At 39.4% G+C, this 19,872-nt stretch overlaps 2 protein-coding genes across 12 annotated transcripts in view; one reads left to right on the top strand and one right to left on the bottom strand.

Annotated features, from left to right (window-relative positions):
* Positions 1 to 19,872, top strand: part of FREM1 (FRAS1 related extracellular matrix 1) — a gene marked incomplete at its 5' end in the record, with an annotated part of 715,053 nt that overhangs the window by 446,153 nt on the left and 249,028 nt on the right. The gene's annotated exons all lie outside the window — the stretch shown is intronic.
* NFIB (nuclear factor I B) overlaps positions 5,631 to 19,872 on the bottom strand; it is a 208,937-nt gene continuing 194,695 nt past the window's right edge. For all 7 annotated transcript variants that reach the window (XM_080987839.1, XM_080987842.1, XM_080987844.1 and 4 more), the window contains one exon: positions 5,631 to 13,626. In XM_080987839.1, coding sequence (XP_080843965.1) covers positions 13,497 to 13,626 — 130 coding nt within the window. In that variant the 3' untranslated portion in view covers positions 5,631 to 13,496. The remainder of the gene's footprint in view (positions 13,627 to 19,872) is intronic.

The raw sequence follows: 19,872 nt of genomic DNA, 5'->3' as shown, positions 1-19,872 counted from the left end.
TCAGACCAGCATGGCTGCCTACCTGAATCCAACAGCATCAGATGGACCTCATGTTGACTGGAATGCCTATATGAAGGTGAAGCTTCAAAACTATGGTTCAAATGCAACCACTGATTAAATAATCGATAACACTTAATATGTTTTAAAATATCTCGAGGTGGTGTACAAATAAACTGAAGCAGCAGCAGACATCTTAAACAAAATATTACAAAAATAGTTACATATAAAATTGTTACATTAGTAGAAAGTATCACAAACACACAACTGTATACAGTGATAGCTCAGTTTTCGAACGTCTCTGTTTTCGAACATTTCGGTTTTCGAACGCCGTAAACCCAGAAGTAAATGCTTCGGTTTTTGAACTCGCCTTAGAATTCAAACATTCCACACTGTTTCCATACTGAGTTTTCCGTATTGAGGCTTTCATACTGAGTTTTCAGTTTTCAAACATTTGGGAACTCAAAAGGTCTTCCAGAATGGATTACGTTTGAAAACCAAGGTACCACTGTATATAAAATAAACCATTTTCCTTCTGACAAACCCTGCACCTCAGCATCTGGGTTCTCTCCAAGGGTCCAAACAAACTCGGCCACAAAAGTCTTCCAATGAGAAGAGTTCCTGGAAACAGTGGACATCACTCTAGTCTCTCATTGTACACTTGCTTTCTGTGGGCAACCCCAAGGTGGATGGTGCTTCCTCAGGGTGACCACAACTGGGTCCCATTCGGCTACCCTTTCCATACCCAGTTCCAGGTGAGCAGGTTTGTCGAGTTTCCCAGGAGGTCCAGAGGATGAAGAATGTGCCCCTGTTGACTCACAGCTCTTTCTTCACCCCGTTCTCTCTTTCTCCTTTATGCATTCCACTTATCAAAGTCCATCCTCCCCTCCATGTTTTCTTATCTCCTTCAAAAGATTCTCTAATTTTCCTCTCTCTTTCTTTCCTTTGGATTATGTTTCGTTGGATGAAAAACCTCGCATTACTGCTTTTCCGGCATCCCAAACTATATTAATGTCTGTCCCCTGATTTAGATTCTTTTCAAAATATTCTCTTAAAGTTGTATTCACTTTTTCTGCCAACCCCAATTTTGATGCAATGAAATACTAGTAATTTCCCCCCATGAACTCAGATACGAAGGACTGTTTAGGCCACATTTTAGTTGTTCTTAAATATTGTCCTCAATATCAATATCAACCTACAGTCAATATCCAAACATTTATTATTTCCCCATCTTTCGTTTGCCACTCTCATGGTCTAAATTTGATGTACTGGTGGATTTTTAAAAAATAAATAAATCATAATACTGTTTTATAGAAATAAATACCATTTCAGAGCTTTTGACAATTAAATTAAAAATTGCTTAAAAATTGCTCTTCACAATTTATTAAAAAATTCATGATATTAAATTATTCATTTGCTGTCCTCATGCACGTTACCTGAGTGTGCATATGTTAACACCTAGGGAAGCCGAAGTGACTTAATTCCTTAACTCAGTAACAAAACCTGTCTGTGTTAATTAACTAATTGAAGTTAATTAATTGAAATTTGTTCATGATAGTTACAGTGGAAACAAATAGTGTTTTACTTACCTTAGAGTCTTCCTCCTGGTTAGTATCCTTTTATAGAATCATAGAATTGTAGAATTAGTTTGTCGATCTCTTGTGATATCTTGGTTGCGTGAACCGTTTGGGCATAAGCTCTGATCAGGAAAAAGGTACTTGTTTGTTGCTGTTCAGCTGTGAAATGCCCTTTATCCAGAAGCCTAAGAATGCTTGTCAGAGCGTTTTCTCAAGGCCAACAACATGCTACAGAACTGAGCATGGCAGTCATCAACCCAAGTCTACTGCTGTTTCTCATTAGCAATGTGTCTTTGGGAAAGCTAGGTACATGGTTGTTTTCAGTGTTCCCCCAAATTCTACCGTATGCCAGCTATGGGGGGGGCAGGGAAATGCTAAACACAATGATGTCACATGATGTGTCTGTTCAACCACAAAATCCCAGGGAGAAGCAGCTGATGAATGATGGCTGTTGCTGTGGCCACACGTCCCCGTTGACTATTTTTAAAAGAAGATTTTTATCTATCCTATCCATGTGTGGTCTCTAATTGTCACTAGCCCATCTGAGCTAACAGGCATGGAATTTTAAATAAAATGCCAACATTTATTCAAGGCTTCTGAAGCTAACCAATCACATTTTCAGATTTGTCTACGAAAATGTCTCCTCTTTTGTCTAGTTCCAAAGGTGTTCCCCAGTCTCTCGACTATTTGGGAGAATTATTAGCTTTGATTCAAATGATGCAAAGGGAAGTCTACACATGCACATATACCTCACCTTCTGGAAAAGATAGATTGACCACCAAAAGATGTTTTTTGTGTGTGCGTGCAGGTTAGAGAGCACAGAGTGCTGCAGTGGGAAAGATTGGCAAGGCAGCTCAATTGCACAAGCTGATCAATGTAATTTAGGATACAACTTTTCCCATGTGCATTACATAGCCGCAAACAGATGGAAAATGTTTTCAGTGTCATGTGTGAAAAGGCTCTCAGCTTATCCCGAACAGAAAACCACCTCAATCAAGTGGGTAAGATTTTTGCATCATATTGCCAAACAAATTTACTTACTATTAACCATTCCAAATCTAAAGTCCTAATTTTTTCCAGGAGTCGTAAACTGTATAGATGGGAACTTGAGGGGAAGCCAATTGAACAAGTTTACAAATTTCAATATCTAGGAATTTACTTCCAGTATAATATGGGATGGAAAGCGCATATCACATATTTACAAAACAAGGTGAAAGCCCTTATCTACGCTCTACTACGCTTCTTCTTTACTGAGGGGGCTATGCATGTTCCATCCGCCTTAAAAGTTTATAGTGCAAAAGTGGTTGCAACTATGGCCTATGCGGTCCCTTTATGGGGCGCCTTTGTAAACCTCTTGCCTCTGGTGACATTGCAAAATCTTTTTCTAAGACGCCTTTTGAAACTACCCTCCTGTGTAAGCAACTCTGCCATTCGCTTAGAACTTAAGACCCCCTCCCTTGAGATTCTGATGTGGAGACATGCCTTTAATTATTGGCTGTCCCTTTGGCATAAATTGCCAAACTACCATCTTATTCAGTGCCTTTGGAGAGATGAATTCACCAGCCCATGGGCAACAAAAATCCATTCCAAACTGTTGTCTTATGGAATCTCTCCTTCCGATATACTTAATTTAGATCTAATTACAGCTAAAAAGGTCATCAAACAAAGACTGGAGGAGGTAGATTTACAACAAAATCTTACCACAGGTGGAGGTACATGTTCCCCGATATATCAGGGCATTACATCTATGTCCCAGATACCTCGATATCTGTCTACTTTATCGGCTGCGTCGCATAGATTCGCATTTGTTAGAGCCAGATTTAATGTGTTCCCCTCAAATGTGCTGAGCAATAGATTTTCTAATGGTAAAATCTCTGTTTTGTGCGCATGTGACAACAAATCGATAGAATCCCTTTATCATATCTTGTTTAATTGCCCCTTATACAATGTTCCCCGATCAAGGATCCTGAGTTCAATCATTCTGGAAATTGCTGCTAAACCACCTGAATTACATCTAGCTTATCTACTCCAGGACATTGACTCTTATAGAACTTTACAGGTTGCTAGATTCCTGATCTCAGTTCTGTCATATAAAAGACTTCATGGAAAGCTGCATGACTATTAAAAATTCAGTAAACTCTATGCACCATCTTTATCTTCAAGGCCATAACACGGTACATTTAGAGATTATGCGTTGAAATATTTTAGTTGATATTTTAGATTGTAAAATGCTATTGATTTTATCTATTGATTTTTATCTATTGATTTGTTTTACCTTGTGGGCTTATAGCCGAATAAAGTATTATCTATCTATCTAAAAATCAAGTGGGTGAGTGAGAGACCTGAAATTCAACTTTAATAAAGCATGATATAAATCAGAATGTTGACAAAGGCTTTCCCTGCAATTCCAGAATTGTGAGAATACTGGAAATATAAAATTTAATCGCCATGATTGGTCAAAAAGGTCCATCAAGTTGGAATATTGCTTCCACGTAAGTGACGATGAAGGCAAAAGGCATCCCGTTAATTCCCAGTTGTCTTTTGTTCAATCTGTACAATGCTGTGTTTGCTTGGAATTGCTTTACTCATTTTTATAATTGCATATAAACTGCTTGACTTCTTTTACTCGTTTGTAATTATATGATTATACTGCTGTAACCCACACTGGGACCTTTCAGGGGGGAGCAAGTATGGTACCTTATAAACCAACCATTGACATGCAGGATCATTTAATGATCATGGTTGGGTTTTCCTCCATGCATATATCTGAATTTATCTTGTAGCGAGAAGTGAGAGATGTAGGAAGACCTTGAAGCTGTTTCCAGTGGTGTCAGGAGTGCAAAAGAATTAGGATTTTCCAAGCTTGATTGTGCAAGGCTTTCTTGCTTGTAGCCTCAAACCCCTTTCCTTGTGGGATAATTCTGTGGGTCCTGGCAGCAGACAGAGAGCTCATATTCATGCGTGTTATATGCTTTAGCTGTTTTAATTTGGAACATAGTTGGATTGAATTAGATGTTTTAATATTTTTTTAGTATTCTTTTGAGGAGCGGGCTACATATTCTTTTATTAAGCTACTAAGATTACATGGAAAAGCCTTAGCAGAAATAAGTTGTTTTGTGGGAAAAAACCCTGCTAAACTTTTTGGCTATGGTAATGTTTTCGAGGCCTAATCAATTACAGATTGAAGTTCAAATGATAGACATAAGCTTTGTCCACTCACAGTTAACTCAGAATTATGAACCCATAACTGTGGTGAATAGCTTCAAAGCAAGCCAGATATATCAATTAGGCTTTGGCTGCAAGCTATACAATTGAATGGGACTTACTTCTAAGTAGATTTGTATAGGATGGCACTGTTAAGTACTTTACTCTGACTGGATCTTGCCCAGTATTTCCCAAACCAGTAAATAATACCCATTTTACTATTTTATTAAAACATGTACAATTGAGAACCTCCTCATTTTCCTTTGGGAAATGCTTCAGGTGGTTAACAGCATAATTCTGCCAGCCTTAATGTGTAACCGCTTAGGATAAAATGAGAGAGTCCAATAGTCATGGACCCACAAATATGTTTGCCAGGGCAACTATAAATTTAATTATTGAAAGTAGATTTTTCTTTCTCTCAAGGTAATGTTATATTTTAAAGCTGAGGCAAGGCAGCGTGTCTCTTCACAGTAGTGCCAGATCTCAGCTCAGGTTCCCAAACTTTGCAATTTGCCCTGAAACCAGAGGTTTTGGTGGTAGAGGACCAAAAATAAAAAAAATCGGAAAGATTACTAATAAAAATGAAATACACTCATCCCAAAACCCAGAGTCCTGTAAAAAGAGATTTGGTTCTTTTTAGTCATTACACCAAGGTGTTTTCTGTAATCCTGCATTTTAAATTGGGCCTTAATTGGGTGTGTGTACATATGCAACTAAGGAAAAGAATGAGACTTTGTAAAGGCTGATTCTGTGCTCTGAGGAACCAGAGATTAAGGGCGATTTACAAAATATTACCAACCAATTATTACTCTTAGAGGGAGAGTAAAGAAAACACACAAGTGGCGAGAGGGCTGTAGCATAGCTCATTTTATTGTTTAAACAGTTTTTGCATAGGAAATATATCTGCTTCCAGTAATTGACTGCAGTATGAGCAGCTGCTAGCAGTATAGGCTGGATATAACAGTAAATCACATTAACTCAAGCTTGATTTACACCAGTTTAAAACTTGCGGCAGCTGAGTTTTTGCAACCTACAGAAAAAGTACCCCAACAAAAACTCCTGTCCTCCAAAACAGGCAGAACTCTCCTCCCGGGCAACCCTGGCTTGCAAACCTTTTGGCTCATAAGAGGGCTCTGGTTGCCTGAGGCCCCAGTTCTAAAAGTTAAGTTTGTAGAGTGTAAATACATCCTAGGGTAAAATGTCATTACACCAAGATTGTGCATGCTTTTTTTTTAAAAAAAAGAACAAAACAAACAAACTGAAAAACAAAACAAAAAAACCCAGAAGTACAGCTGTCAGTATATGGGGCCTCTGGCAATGTGGGGAGGAGAGGTTGAGACTGGGGGCTGGGGCGGGAATGCCAAAAGTTTTAAAATGGGTCAACCCTGGTGTGTAGCTAGCAAGCAATAACTGACTACTCGTCACCTACAGTTGTACTAAATGTATCTAAAGAAACACACAGCCCTACAAAGGTTGTTCTCAGAGAAATATCATTGAGATTTGGGGTGTTTCTTCCCAGTTCACTAAAGTCCTATATGATATAAGCACAAATTAACAGCTTGATGAAGACATAATCTAATGTAGCTTTTGAGAAGCCTAAGCCTGGGATGGAGTAACCCCTCACATTCTACAATGTTGTAGTTTTTTTCTTTTTTTTCATTTTTGAAGTAAATGTTATCTGAAACATATTTACAACTGAACTCAACAGAGACTGTGAAACTGAACAGGCACTGGTCATTTGTTTTTTTATTTTTGTTTTTTTTATTTTCTTCTTTTTCCCCTCCCTACCTCTCTCTCTCTCTCTCTTTCTTTTTTTGTTTTTGGTAAACATTTTTGCTGGTTTTTTTTGTCTCTCTCTCTCTCTCTCTCTCGCTCTCATTTTGCATCAACTTTTAATAGTTCATGCAACTTCAATGCCCTCTTATGAAGAATGCATAATAAGCCATACTTCTTTTTTCCCCTCTTTTAAAAAAAGTCCTTCTGCATATAGATACACATTTGCCACATCAGTCCCTGTAGCACAGTTTTCGAAACCATTCTGTCAAAAATACAGTAATACAAAGTCCAGCTTTAGTGTCACTAGCTCACATTTTGTTTTCCATTTACAGAGGCCACGTTCTTGTTCTGTTTCGGGGTTTTTTGTCGTTGTTGTCCTGGAATTGAATCATGCAATAGAAGTGTCAAAGGCTTGGATTTGCTAGTGGCACTGAAGCTCCTTTCACAAATTCAACATACATTTGAATTTCAACACACAGATATTCCTAAGAGTAATAACTACGGAACCCTTTTTATTATATATATAAAAAAAACTACTTACAACCATTGAAAGAGGAGAAGAGGAAAAAAAATGCAACGACAACAATAACAACAACAAAAATAATGTATAAATTGACCATCTCCTACTTTGTCCCCTTTTTACTATTAACAAATGTGACCATTAGAGCTGTGGCATGGAAACAGTACAAGAGTTGTCATGGCAATAAGTTTGGCTGATGCAAAGGTCATTGTGCAGGGTCAAAGGGCAAACCCAGTGGTCCATGTTGTCCTCCAACTGCGGTGCTCCAGCACACCCACACAATTTTGAGGAAATGGGGGGGGGGGAACGGGGGACTATCAGAAAGTGCAAATAAGAAGGAGGCAGGTTTCAGCTCCTTCGGCATAGAGGACATTCAATTATGAGCTTTCACTGTTCAACGTGATTAGCCTGCATTGTATTCTGTTTCATTTATTTATTCATTTTTAAGCATTTTCTATAGAAACCCAATAAAAAATAAAGAGCCTAGGAAGCATGCAGCTGGTAAATGTTAACAATAGACCTTGAAAGGAACATGTAAACTATATTCAATGTCATGCTTTTTTAAGGCATTAACTGCCAGCAATGTTGTAAGAGTCGTTTCTTTTAAAAAGTCAATACTGTACATCGAATACGGGATAGCTCTCTGCAGCCTTTGCCATCTCACAAAGTACACAAAATTTAGAGGGTTGTTTTTTTTAGGGACAGGACACAAACTCTGCTGACAAAGCTCAGTCTGTTCTTGTGCAATCTCATCCATTTAAGTCCTTACGAATGTCCTAGTTGCAAATCCAAACTTCTGCTCCCTGAGGACACAGCTATGTGAGACATAAGTACTGCCTTAGTTTTCTGTCTGTCCTGAATGCTCTGCGAACCTACTCTTTAAATACCATCATGTAACAATCACAAAAACTTTTGCTAAAGGCCATATATACTAATAAAAATTAAAAAAAAAGACAGTGGTGCTTCCAACATTCTGAAATGCTCCAAAACCCAACTTTTCCAATACTAAATACAACAAAATAACCTTCATAAAATATAACTTTTCTCCATTTACAATTTCTTTTAAAAGGATTAGTAGCCTATGCTTTTCAAGCATAGCGAAATATCTCCTAACATGGACAGATTTCTTTATTTTATTTTTTTCCCCGTTTTAATACATAAATTAAGAAGCTGGAGAGTTTTAACTCAAGTCCAGCTTCCAAACAAGGAATATTCTTGTTTACTTTAAAAGCGGAAATGGCACACATTTCCATTATAATTGCTAAAAATTAGCTTTACAAACGAGGGTGCTTTAAAAAAAGAAAGAAAATCTTAACAAAACTATACAGTGTACAAATTACTGTCTACAAGGTAGGTGGGTCCATTTAGAAGATTTCCGTTCTTCTCGAACTGCAGCTTCACAGGTTCATTCACATATTTTAAATGGAGCTGCCCACCTGAACACACCTATATTGCTATATTTAATATTTTGCCATGTCTTTATGTACAGTCTCCTTCGCTGCCTTTCCCCCACCCCTTAGTCAAGCCTCAAACGTTCACGTCACTCTAGGGGAAAACACACTTCAGTGGCACTGCCAACGGGCCAGGGCTCCAAAGCAACTGAATAAAAGGCAGAACAGTGCACATAGAACAGGGTGACTTGATTTAGTCATAGTTCCTGATGAAGGAAGGAGGCTCAGACTAGATTTGAGTTCGCGACATTTTGTTGAACAATTGAATTCTCAGCCTTTAGGAAATTTAAGAATAGATAGTATGTTTTTGATGAGTACAGTCGTACCTTGGAAGTCGAACAGAATCCATTCCAGAAGTTCTGGAATTTGACTTCCAAAACATTCGGAAACCAAAGCACGGCTTCCGATTGGCTGCAGAAAGCTCCAACAGCCAACCAGAAGCCGCGGAAGCCACATCGTACATTCAGCTTCCAAAAATTGTTCGCAAACCGGAATAGTCACTTCCGGGTTTGTGGCGTTCGGGAGCCAAAACGTTCGAGAACTAAGCCGTTCGAAAACCAAGGTACGGCTGTATTGTTAAAAAGGAAGGCAGAAAAAAACCCACAGAGATCACAGCCCTGAGATTACTAAACTTGCACATTAAGTGTTGTTAGGAATGATGGGGCTGGATACCAAAAAAATTCAATGGGGAAATATTGTTTTCACAGAGCAAGTTAGCCTTCTATAAATAAGATCATCTTCCCTATTGTTATCAATTTGTTTCATTAATGCAACAATTATTCGGGAGTTCATTTGAGTCCACGGAAATCAGAATGAATTAAATTATTGCACTTTAAAGTCTGAAGTATATGTTTCAGTCAGCTTCACTGTTCTGGGTTTACGAAGTGTCCTGCATGGTCCATACCTGCTCATTGTTAACTGATAAGCCAAGAAAACAATAATGACCTATTTTATGGGGCCATAGCCTAAGGGATTTCAGTGAAACCTTGTACTTTTCAGTTATTTTCAGTTATTTCAGATAGCTATATATTTAGTGAATTAATTCTTGATTCAGCAAAATATGAAGCTTACATTTTTAAAAAATTGTGGTGTTGTTTTTTGAAAATAAACCAGCTTTGCCACTGTCATTCGTCTTTGCCAATAGAAATCTATTTAAAAATGTTTTTTTTTTTTCTGAAGGGAAATGTCACCCTGTCATAGTGTTCATCCTCTGTGTACACGTATCTGTCAGTTCTGGAAAAAAGACAGGTTGGGAAACTTTCGAATTGGATAATATTTCTTGGTAATTTTACTATAGTAGATTAAATTGCCTGCCCGTACAAAGCCAATGGCAGATCAAAAAACATGAGTCTCGGGTATATACTGTATTTTTCCGTTTATAAGACACCCCCATGTATAAGACGCCCCCTATTTGGAGGGAATCTGATTTAAGAAAATGGGGGAAGATCTATCCGTGTATAAGATGCCCCCCCAATTCTGGACATTATTTTTTAAGGAAAAAAAACTAGTCTTATACACGGAAAAATACAGTACATCTTGGAGCAGCTTTTCAGATTACGTTTAGTATTTAGGTATAAGAAGTACCCAAGGACAAAATACATGTCAAAATATCATGTAAGTTGAACACACACGTTAGCCCTGTCTACATACCAGTTTTCTACGGGGAGCGGAGGGGAGAAGAGTTTGACACATACTACTCAGCCCCCTCTTGATGCATAATGTGCAATGAGGACAGTAGGCTAGGCTGGCTGGCGCCATATTGATCAGCTGTCACACGCAGAATACTACAATCTGCACAGGGCTAATGTCTCTCTCCCGCCCCCCCCTGCCCCCCGTAGAATACAGGGAAACAGGGCCCAATCTTAAGAGTTCATTTAGACAAGCTGCATGGGAAGAAGTCAGTTTTGCCTCTTTAGAAGCACTGGTTTGCCCCTTGCCTGCATGTGCTAAGAACATAATGCAAAAAGAGGGTTCCATATCACAAATTTAACAGCAGTGGCTCCTTTGCCAAGGGAAAAGAGTCCTACTGGGGAATACCTACCAGGTAACCACTGCCAGAAGCAACTGCTATTAATATGAGAAGATGTCATGTATAACCAAGCTCTCAAACAGAAGGACTTCACTAGGTTACAGTGGCTAGACTTTCCAAGGGTCCCTATTTTCGAAGGACAGCCCCGGATTTACAGAAGCCGTCCTGGTTTTTGTTTTGATTCCAGAATGTCCCCCTTTTCCTTAGGACATCCCTGTTTCCATCAGAGAAACGTTGGGAGGGTATGGAGTTATGCAACCACCGAGCCAAGGAGATAAGCAGCTATTCAACCTTTAGGAGACATCTGAAGGCAGCCCTGTATAGGGAAGTTAATTAATGATTTATTATGTTTTTATATATGTTGGAAGCCACCCAGAGTGACTGGGGCAACCCAGTCAGATGGGTGGGGTATAAATAATACTACTATTATTATTATTATTATTATTATTATTATTATTATTAGACGTCCCTATTTTCATCGGAGAAATGTTGGAGTCTGTATGATTCTGTATTTTGTGCTTGGGTATCTGTTTGCAATACAAAGCTGACTTTGGAGAAGGAAAAAGTTTTATTGGTATGTTATTGTTTATCTGATTCCTACCTGAAAATATGCCTTTATTTATGCCATAGCATGGGGCAATATATTTTGTAAAAAATTAACAGGCTGCTGCTCTCTGTGGGTCTTGGGGGAAAAATTGAGAGTTTTTTTTCTTCAAGTCAAGTCTGCCTCCAACGGAATCCATTATTAGTATTTATCATCGTCATTATTTACCACTGTTATTTTAAAACCAGAAATGAGTTCAGCTTGCACCCCAGGTGGAAAGTTAAAAAGAGGACACCTTGTTGAGATTTTTTTTTTTTATCACAGTAGGCAGAAGAGTCGCTTTGTAGCCCTCACCGGGCGAATGGTGCACTGCTTCACAGCTACACTGTTCACAAATCCTTCCCACCCACCCAGAATAGATAGATATATGTATGTATAAACAAAAACAAAAAATCCCCTGCCCATCTCTCAGTACACAAAAGGACCTCATCACACTGCAAAAATAGCAGTACCCACTTTGGTCAATTAAAACAAACAAACGAACAAACGAAAAAGCATACATTAATCTTTTGTCTTTTAAATCTGTGTACTTACCTAGAATAACCAATACAGCTAAAAAGCACTACCTACATAGGCAAAACTTGGTATTGCATAATTCGTATAAATTTGAATCCCCTCCCCCCAATATTAATTGGAAGATGAAAAACATGAAAGATTAATAGAAAAAACACCAAAATACTGAAAATATTGCTGGTCGATTACAATTTTCAAGCGGCAACTATACACAGCCATGATATGCTTTATAAATGTGAGATAAAGTTATAACTGCTTAAAAAATCCATGATGTCAATTTTTTTTTTTTTTCGTTTTCCCATCTTGGAGTACAAAATATTTTGTCATAAAAATGGTAAAGATTTAAAATGATAATAAATGCAGCAAAACAAGTGTAGTGATGTCACTTTTTTTTTTTTTAGATTTCAAGGCAAGGCACGTTATGTGGACATTATAACTTCGTGCAAATTAGGATTACTGGATAAAGTAGTTTTAATTAATTTTTTTTTTTATAGAGACATAGAGGCAAAATGTATCCGCCCATGCACGTTCCTGTCAATATGAGAAATGTGTCGAACAAGGCTAATTTCTGAGAGCACCATGCAAAGATTTCAGCACCCTGTTATTAGACTTTCTAAAAGAGTGCATTTTTAAAAAATATATTTCACCCCCCCACCCACCCAACCCAACAACCTGGCGTTCCCAGTTTGTAAACTGTAAGCTTTGTCCCTATGATGTGAATTTACCTCTCTCCCGTCTCTGTGATGAAGGTTTTACAGAACCTTTACCATTCTCTAGGGATTCTTCTTGATGCAACCAGTAACTTTAAATAAATAAAATACCTCAAAGAGGCAGAAGCTAAAATCAACATAAGTGCTGTGTTTCAATCAATTTCTTTTTCTCAAGTACATGATTTGTCTTGATTTAATTAATGCCTTTTAATGCCCCCCCTTCAAAACTGAGGGGAAAATAGATTTGTTCAAAATACCTTTGAAATTCTTCTTGTTTTTTTTAATCCCCTCAATTTAGAGTCCAAGGGCTAAAGGACTTATAACAATGATCCCCTTTAGATATACTTTTTAAAAATTGCACTTGCCTCTAAGTGTTTTCCTTAGTGGGGGGGGGGGAATTATTTTTCGTGTCTTCCTCTTTTTTGTTTTTACGGTCATATGAGAAGATAACACATTATTTAAACCTAAAGTGAGGCATCAATTCTATAAAATGCCTGCTTGTTTAAATGACTTCCTGAACATTTCAAACTAGGTAACGCAGTAGGAAAAGGCTGGGTTATAAGGGCCAAAGTTAAACAAATTTGGATTGATCATTAAAGGCTAAATTGTTTGGTTTTTTCCTTAGAGAGAGAAAAAAACTTTTTAGAAATTAAGAGTGCTGAGAAAAGCTGGCTCACTGGCCCCAATTCTCCTGCAACTCTAGTGGATGTCTCCTAGCCTTTGTTTTGAGAGCTAACTAGGAATAGTGATCCCATGCGTAAACACCAAGAATACTAAACCAATAAACTAGCTTATCATGCAAATATTAAGGCATCTAGAAAGTCAGTTAAAATATATTGTCAGAGACAGAACATCTATTTCCCAGTGGATTTCATAGAACAAAGGCTACTTAGGAGGAACATCTTTCTACTCATCAGTGAAATATCGTCGACCCTTTTTTTAAAAAAAAAACATCGTTACAGTTTCAACCTTAAGGGAATTAGTGATTGTAAGTGCTGCAATTGCTGGTCTATGTTTCTTCTTTCTTCAGGTTCTTCTTCTTCGTCTTCTTCTTCTTCTTTTTTTTTGTCCCGTCTTCCTTTCTTTTATAGTATTTTGTTCAGTTTCAATCTCCCTCAGTTGCTTGTTTCTGCTTGAAGGAAAGGTTCTCCAATTAGGTTCAAACCATAATTTTGGACGCTTGTCGGCAGGATTGGTGTCCTGTTTGATACTTGAAAAGGGACCAAGCTAGCCCAGGTACCAGGACTGTTGAGGGAAAAGAAAAGAGAGAGCAGAATAATTGTTTAGAATATGATAGCAGCAATAACCTAAAAAAAGAAGAAGAATTAAGATGGGAACACCACCCAGCTCCATATTCTAACAAGTCTTCTAACAGTGCATCAATTTTCACAGATGAACTTGAAGTATGCAGATACAATATGCTACAGGTGTTATTTACACTAATTGACCGATCCTAAAACTAGCACCATAGCAGTCTTGCAATCCAATAAACAAAGTTACCTGATTGTAAGTCCCACCGAACAAAACAGGCCCTATTTCTGCCTAGACATGTATAGGATTGCACTGTTATTCTCGCTGGGGAGAATATTATGCCTGTTAACAGGCAGATAGGTCACTGCCAATATTTAATTATTTACTGATTGGGTGGTCTAAGGCTTACTCAGAGTAGACCCACTGAAATTAATGTACCTAACTTAGCCATGCTCATCGTTAACTGTAATAAGCCTACTCTGAATAAATCGTATTTGAAAAGCATCCATTGGAAAGTGGATCATTCCTTGACAGAAAGCCAAGTTTGAGTGACTGGAAAAACTGGCTGTCAGAATCCACCTCCCTGAGTTGCTTTTTAGGAGTAAAGTTGTGAACTTATCTGGGTTTTTGTTTTCTTAAGGCTCATAACTTTCTAATGTTCAACAATATTTTTGTGGATAAAAAAAAACCATAGTAGCATTTGCAACACCTTTCACATCTAGTGCTTGAGTGCAAAACAGCCAGATCTTTTTATGTTTGTTGTGTTTTTTTTGGGGGGGGAGACAGGAATATTCAATGCAAATAAATTATCGTGGTGACAAACAGGATTGTTGTTGCAGCATGACTAATAAATTTAATTAAGATGTTTATCTAAACCTCTCAAACTTCCCAACTTATGACTCTTAGAAATGCACCATGCAATATATTTGTCAATATTGTTTATGAATCCCGAGGGAAGGATAACTCTTGTACGTTAACACTGTGCAGATACCACAAGAATTTTACAACCCTCTGACCAGAAGTGTGTTGCGCAGCATAGGCCTTTCTTAAGAAAAAGTTAGCACTTTTCAGAAATGGTACCAGGCTGGGGAGATTAGCTTTAAGGAAATGGTGCTTTAAAATGTCAAAGCAGTAGCAGCTGAGATGCTTAAATTAAAAGAATAGTTCTAGATTAGAGCCCTGAAGCACATTAAAGACAAAGTATAGAGTTGCCACAAGTTTAAAAAGGTAAAGGGACCCCTGACCATTAGGTCCAGTCATGGCCGACTCTGGGGTTGCAGTGTTCATCTCGCTATATTGGCCGAGGGAGCCGGCGAACAGCTTCCGGTCATGTGGCTAGTAGCACCTTAGAGACCAACTAAGTTTGTTCTTGGTATAAGCTTTCATGTGCATGCACACTTCTTCAGATAATTAACTAAGTTCTACTCAAGAGTAGACCCATGGAAATTAATGGGCCCATGTCATGTCACTTAATTTCAGTGGGTCTAACTTGTGGCAGAAGGGACGCGGGTGGCGCTGTGGGTTAAACCACTGAGCCTAGGACTTGCCAATCAGAAGGTCAGTGATTCAAATCCCCATGACTGGGTGAGCTCCCGTTGCTCGGTCCCTGCTCCTGCCCACCTAGCAGTTCGAAAGCACTTCAAAGTGCAAGTAGATAAATAGGTACCGCTCTGGCGGGAAGGTAAATGGCATTTCCGTGTGATGCTGGCCACATGACCTGGAAGCTGTACGCCGGCTCCCTTGGCCAATAAAGCGAGATGAGCGCCGCAACCCCAGAGTCGGCCACGACCGGACCTTATGGTCAGGGGTCCCTTTACCTTTACCTTTACCTTTACATGGCATATAGACAGCTTGGCTGCTTACAAGCATAGTTCTTCAATTAGTCCTTAGTGTTGCTCTGCACAGATGCCCAGGTGGGACTGCACAGAGTCCACAAAGAAAAATGAGAATTATAATGTAATGCTGACAGCAGCACCTGCATGTAGGCGGCCCTCCAAGCCAGTACAATTGGGAACAAGCCCTAGGCTTAAGCACTCCTCCCATCTTCCTTTATGCACATGGCTTGATTCTGAACTTCCCAGTTTGATCAAACCATCATTTGATGTTATACCTGAACTACTGAGACAGGCTCACTTACAAGCAAGCTCACTTACAAATCAGGGTCCACAAACCACCATCTGAACTTGCAGCAATCTGTTTTGTGCATAAACATTGCTCTCATCAGACCATAGTTTGTTGCGTTTGAGTGCAACAGCAAACTAAAGTTTGAGCCACACAAAAAGTAAAGCACTAAATGAAGAAGGGAGTGAGTAGTAGGTTCACTTATAAGTCTCTTAAGCCATGGTTTGTAAGACAGTCTTAAAGCAACCAAGGCAAGCACTTCCAAAGCATTATATATAAGGCACATATCATTTCTTATTGGGAAGCTTTTTGGATGGAATCTCATGACAAATGTAATATGTAAACAGCTCTAGAATTATTTCTCTTCTGAATGCTTCCTGGTTATATCACCAAGATCGCCAGTGGGACACACAAAATCTGTGCTATTTTGTCCAGAGTTACTGCCCAGTTAATAAAATGTTCAGTAAAGTGGTTTCCTAATGCTATAGAGGTAGGCATAAATTTTTGAACAGTGTTTATAAAATACACCTATTAAAATTCATGACAAAAGAGGTAACTGTACAGAACTCTGTTCACTGAAAAGTACTAAAGGAAGTATTGATAATAACCTATTGGCATAATGCTACTTAATGTCTTCTCCTTCCACTAACACAAGGTCACTTCTGAGGAAATGGGAGAACAGCAGAAAGAATATGGAGAATATAATACTCAGGAATACTCAGCTCTGCTTAGGGTATTTGAACACTGTCTAAGAGACACAAAAAATGTCTGATTTGAAAATTGTGCCTTCCATAAAAAGGATACCTCAGAATTACTTCAAATTATCTGATGGCAACTTCAACTTCTGCTGCTATTCATATATTTTCATTGCATAAGGGAAGAGAATAGAATTTAAAGTGAACATATTGTTTAGGTATGCACCATTTTGACTGTCTTGTTTAACAAAGCTTTCTGCTTATGCACAGAGCTGCAAATAGCACATAGCAAAAACCTGAAACAAAGCCCCGTCACTTTCTCTACCCTCCCTCCCAAAACTCCCTCTGTTTTGAAAAACCGAACAATTGATTTGTATCTTTCAGCCTCTTTGAGAAGTGCCTTATGTTTCTGGCAGCCCGATTTGCACTTATAGCCGTGTGGCGGTATGTATATTAATCATGCATGAATGACAAATGTCCTTTAGACCCTACTTCAGATCTAGTGCAGATTCTTCTATACATTCTAGAGATCAGAAGCTGAGCTCATACATACTGGGCCCTGTAATAATAATAATAATAATAATAATAATAATAATAATAATAATAATTTATTTATACCCACCCATCTGGCTGGGCTTCCCCAGCCACTCTGGGCGTCTTCCAACAAAATCTTAAAATACAGTAATGTATCAAGCATTAAAAGCTTCCCTAAACAGGGCTGCCTTCAGATGTCTTCTAAAAGTCTGGTAGTTGTTGTTCTCTTTGACATCTGGTGGGAGGGCATTCCACAGGGTGGGTGCCACTACCAAGAAGGCCCTCTGCCTGTTTCCTGTAACTTGGCTTCTCTTCCAGGACACTGTCTGCTGTTGTTGCCAGTTCCCAAGCATAGCAAATGCCAGCACAAACTAAGGAACTTTGACACTGGCACTATGGGAGAGTCTGTAACACAGAAGCCATGCATCTCTCACTCTCTCAAACTACAAGTCTTGGAGTTTCCTCTTCAAACACTGAGCCACATTCAACCACAAGCGGAAGCCTGTGTCAGGACTTCTGCTAGCTCAGCAGGGCTTCCTCTGTTTCTTTCCCCCATGTGCCCCCACAACTCAGGCTTGGGGGTGTCAGGAGAATACCCAGACAGCATGTGAGAGGAGGAGAGGGGCGATCATTCCAACAGACAGGCAGAAATGCTTGCACCAATGCAGTGAGCTCCTAAATCAGGCATAGGCAAACTCAGCCCTCCAGACGTTTGGGGACTACAATTCCCACTATCCCTGACTACTGGTCCTGTTAGCTAGGAATCATGGGAGTTGTAGTCCCAAAACAGCTGGCGGGCTGAGTTTGCCTATGCCTGTCCTAAATGCTACACTGAATTCTTCTCTCTCAAAATGTTGCCTGCTCTGTTCTCACACTGCTGCTCCTGCAAATATAACAAGCTATTGATAACCCCTCAGAGGAAAATAGGTTTCCATAAATATCCTCAAGCATGGTCTACAATTTAGCACTCCCCGCATCATGATAATAATCGTACAAGTCCAAACCAGGCTCATCTGAAAATCTACTTCTGGGTAATGTGTCCCTTATTTTCCCATGGTTGGGCCATGAATGTACTCTAAGCCGAAGTAATGAAAACTATTATCCAGTGCTTTTCCTGTTGGTCATAATCCTCATGAGAACATATCCAAGAGTGCTAAAGTAAATTTTGCCCTTTATATCTCTGAGAAAGCAAAAAAAATGTCCTTTACTTTGCTGAGAAAGCAAAATGAGTGCAACTGTACATTCGTTGCTTGTATACTTTCATCTCTGGAGAAGTTACAGTGGGAGAAAGAAATGGGAGCCAATAACTGTGTAAGATTTGGGGTGGTGTCCCGCCATTTTATTTAGTAAAATGTTCTTCCCACCAACTTTCCCTCTTTATGGGGTCGCTGTTGTGAAGAAACGTGAAATTAGAATTGTACAGTGATTTGAATCCCCTGATCCTTATCTTGGTTATCTTTAGATATGCAAGTACAGTGGTACCTCAGGTTAAGTACTTAATTTTTTCCAGAGGTCCTTTCTTAACCTGAAACTGTTCTTAACCTGAAGCACTACTTTAGCTAATGGGGCCTCCTGCTGCCACCACGTCGCCAGAGCACAATTTCTGTTCTCATCCTGAAGCAAAGTTCTTAACCTGAAGCACTATTTCTGGGTTAGTGGAGACTGTAACCTGAAGCGTATGTAACCCGAGGTACCACTGTACATGGTTACTTGGCAATCAACTGAAAATAGGAACCTACAAACAGTGGCGCCACAAGGGGGGGGCGGTTTGCCCCAGGTGCCATGTCTGGAGGGGTGACAAGAAGGCACACTGTGGGGTGCTCGCCCTGCCATCCCTGGGCACAGCGGCACGAGCGGCCACCGTGCCACCGCATGTGGAGGATCCTCCATTTGTGGCTGCAGCCGTGAGCAGAGGATCCTGCCAATGTCCGTACAGCATTCGAGCGGCGCCGGCAGCAAACCGCTATGTACAACACATGCACGGTGTCGCATGCAAGAGCTGTATGTAGCACCACCACACATGAGCTGTACATAGCAGTTTGCCGCCAGTGCCGTCCGTATGGCGCTCTGGCGGCACCGGCGGCAAACCGCTATGTAGGGCGCATGCGCGGTGTCGCGCGCATGCACTGTACTTGGCGACGCCACACATGCGCCCCACGTAGCGACGCCATGCATGCATCGTATGTAGCAGCGCAACACATACACAGCCGACGTTTGCCCCACCCTGGTTGTTGGTTAGCCTTCATTCACCCCTGCCTACAAACTTCTATCACAATGTTCCCCAGAAGTGTAGGTCATCTTAAGCCTACTATTCATTTTCTCTATGTGGGCAGTGCCACACATATTTGTGTCAAAAGTTAGCAAAATTTCTATTACCAGTTCACCAAGAATGGATATATACTCTATTCCTGTGATTTCTTTTTTCACAGTGACTTGGGCCATATATGCATTTTTTTTTGCAATGTTTTGTTTTGTTGTTAGAGGGAAGACACCTAAGGTTACTTTGTAGTTTTAGGTATGAGGCAAAAATAAATTGTGGTCTAATTCCAACACAGATTTAGGGATACGTAAGCACATCTAACCGTGCTGGATTCAGGGCAAAATCCCTGTTATTTAGTTTGCTTGAAATGAGACAGTACTAAAACAAAGTAAGCTGCACTGATACATGTTTTGCAGTTCACATATGTAATAGCACAGAAGAGGTTAACCTCAAAGCATTTCAGCTTCCAGGGTGAAAGAACCTTAACTCGATCCTTTTCAAAAGTTATTTTTAAAGTTGGCAAGAATCACACAAGCACTGACTATCTGCCCCCCCCCCCAATTTTCTATAACCTTTTAAATAAATTTTGCACAGCGGTTCATTACAATGTGCACTTAATATAAATAAGAA

This window comes from Podarcis pityusensis, assembly GCF_964106645.2.
Source record: "Podarcis pityusensis genome assembly, chromosome: 17".
NCBI classification, from domain to species: Eukaryota; Metazoa; Chordata; class Lepidosauria; order Squamata; family Lacertidae; genus Podarcis; species Podarcis pityusensis.
The sequence above is the reverse complement of the archived record's forward strand: the minus strand, read 5'-3'. Positions and strand labels throughout refer to the sequence as shown.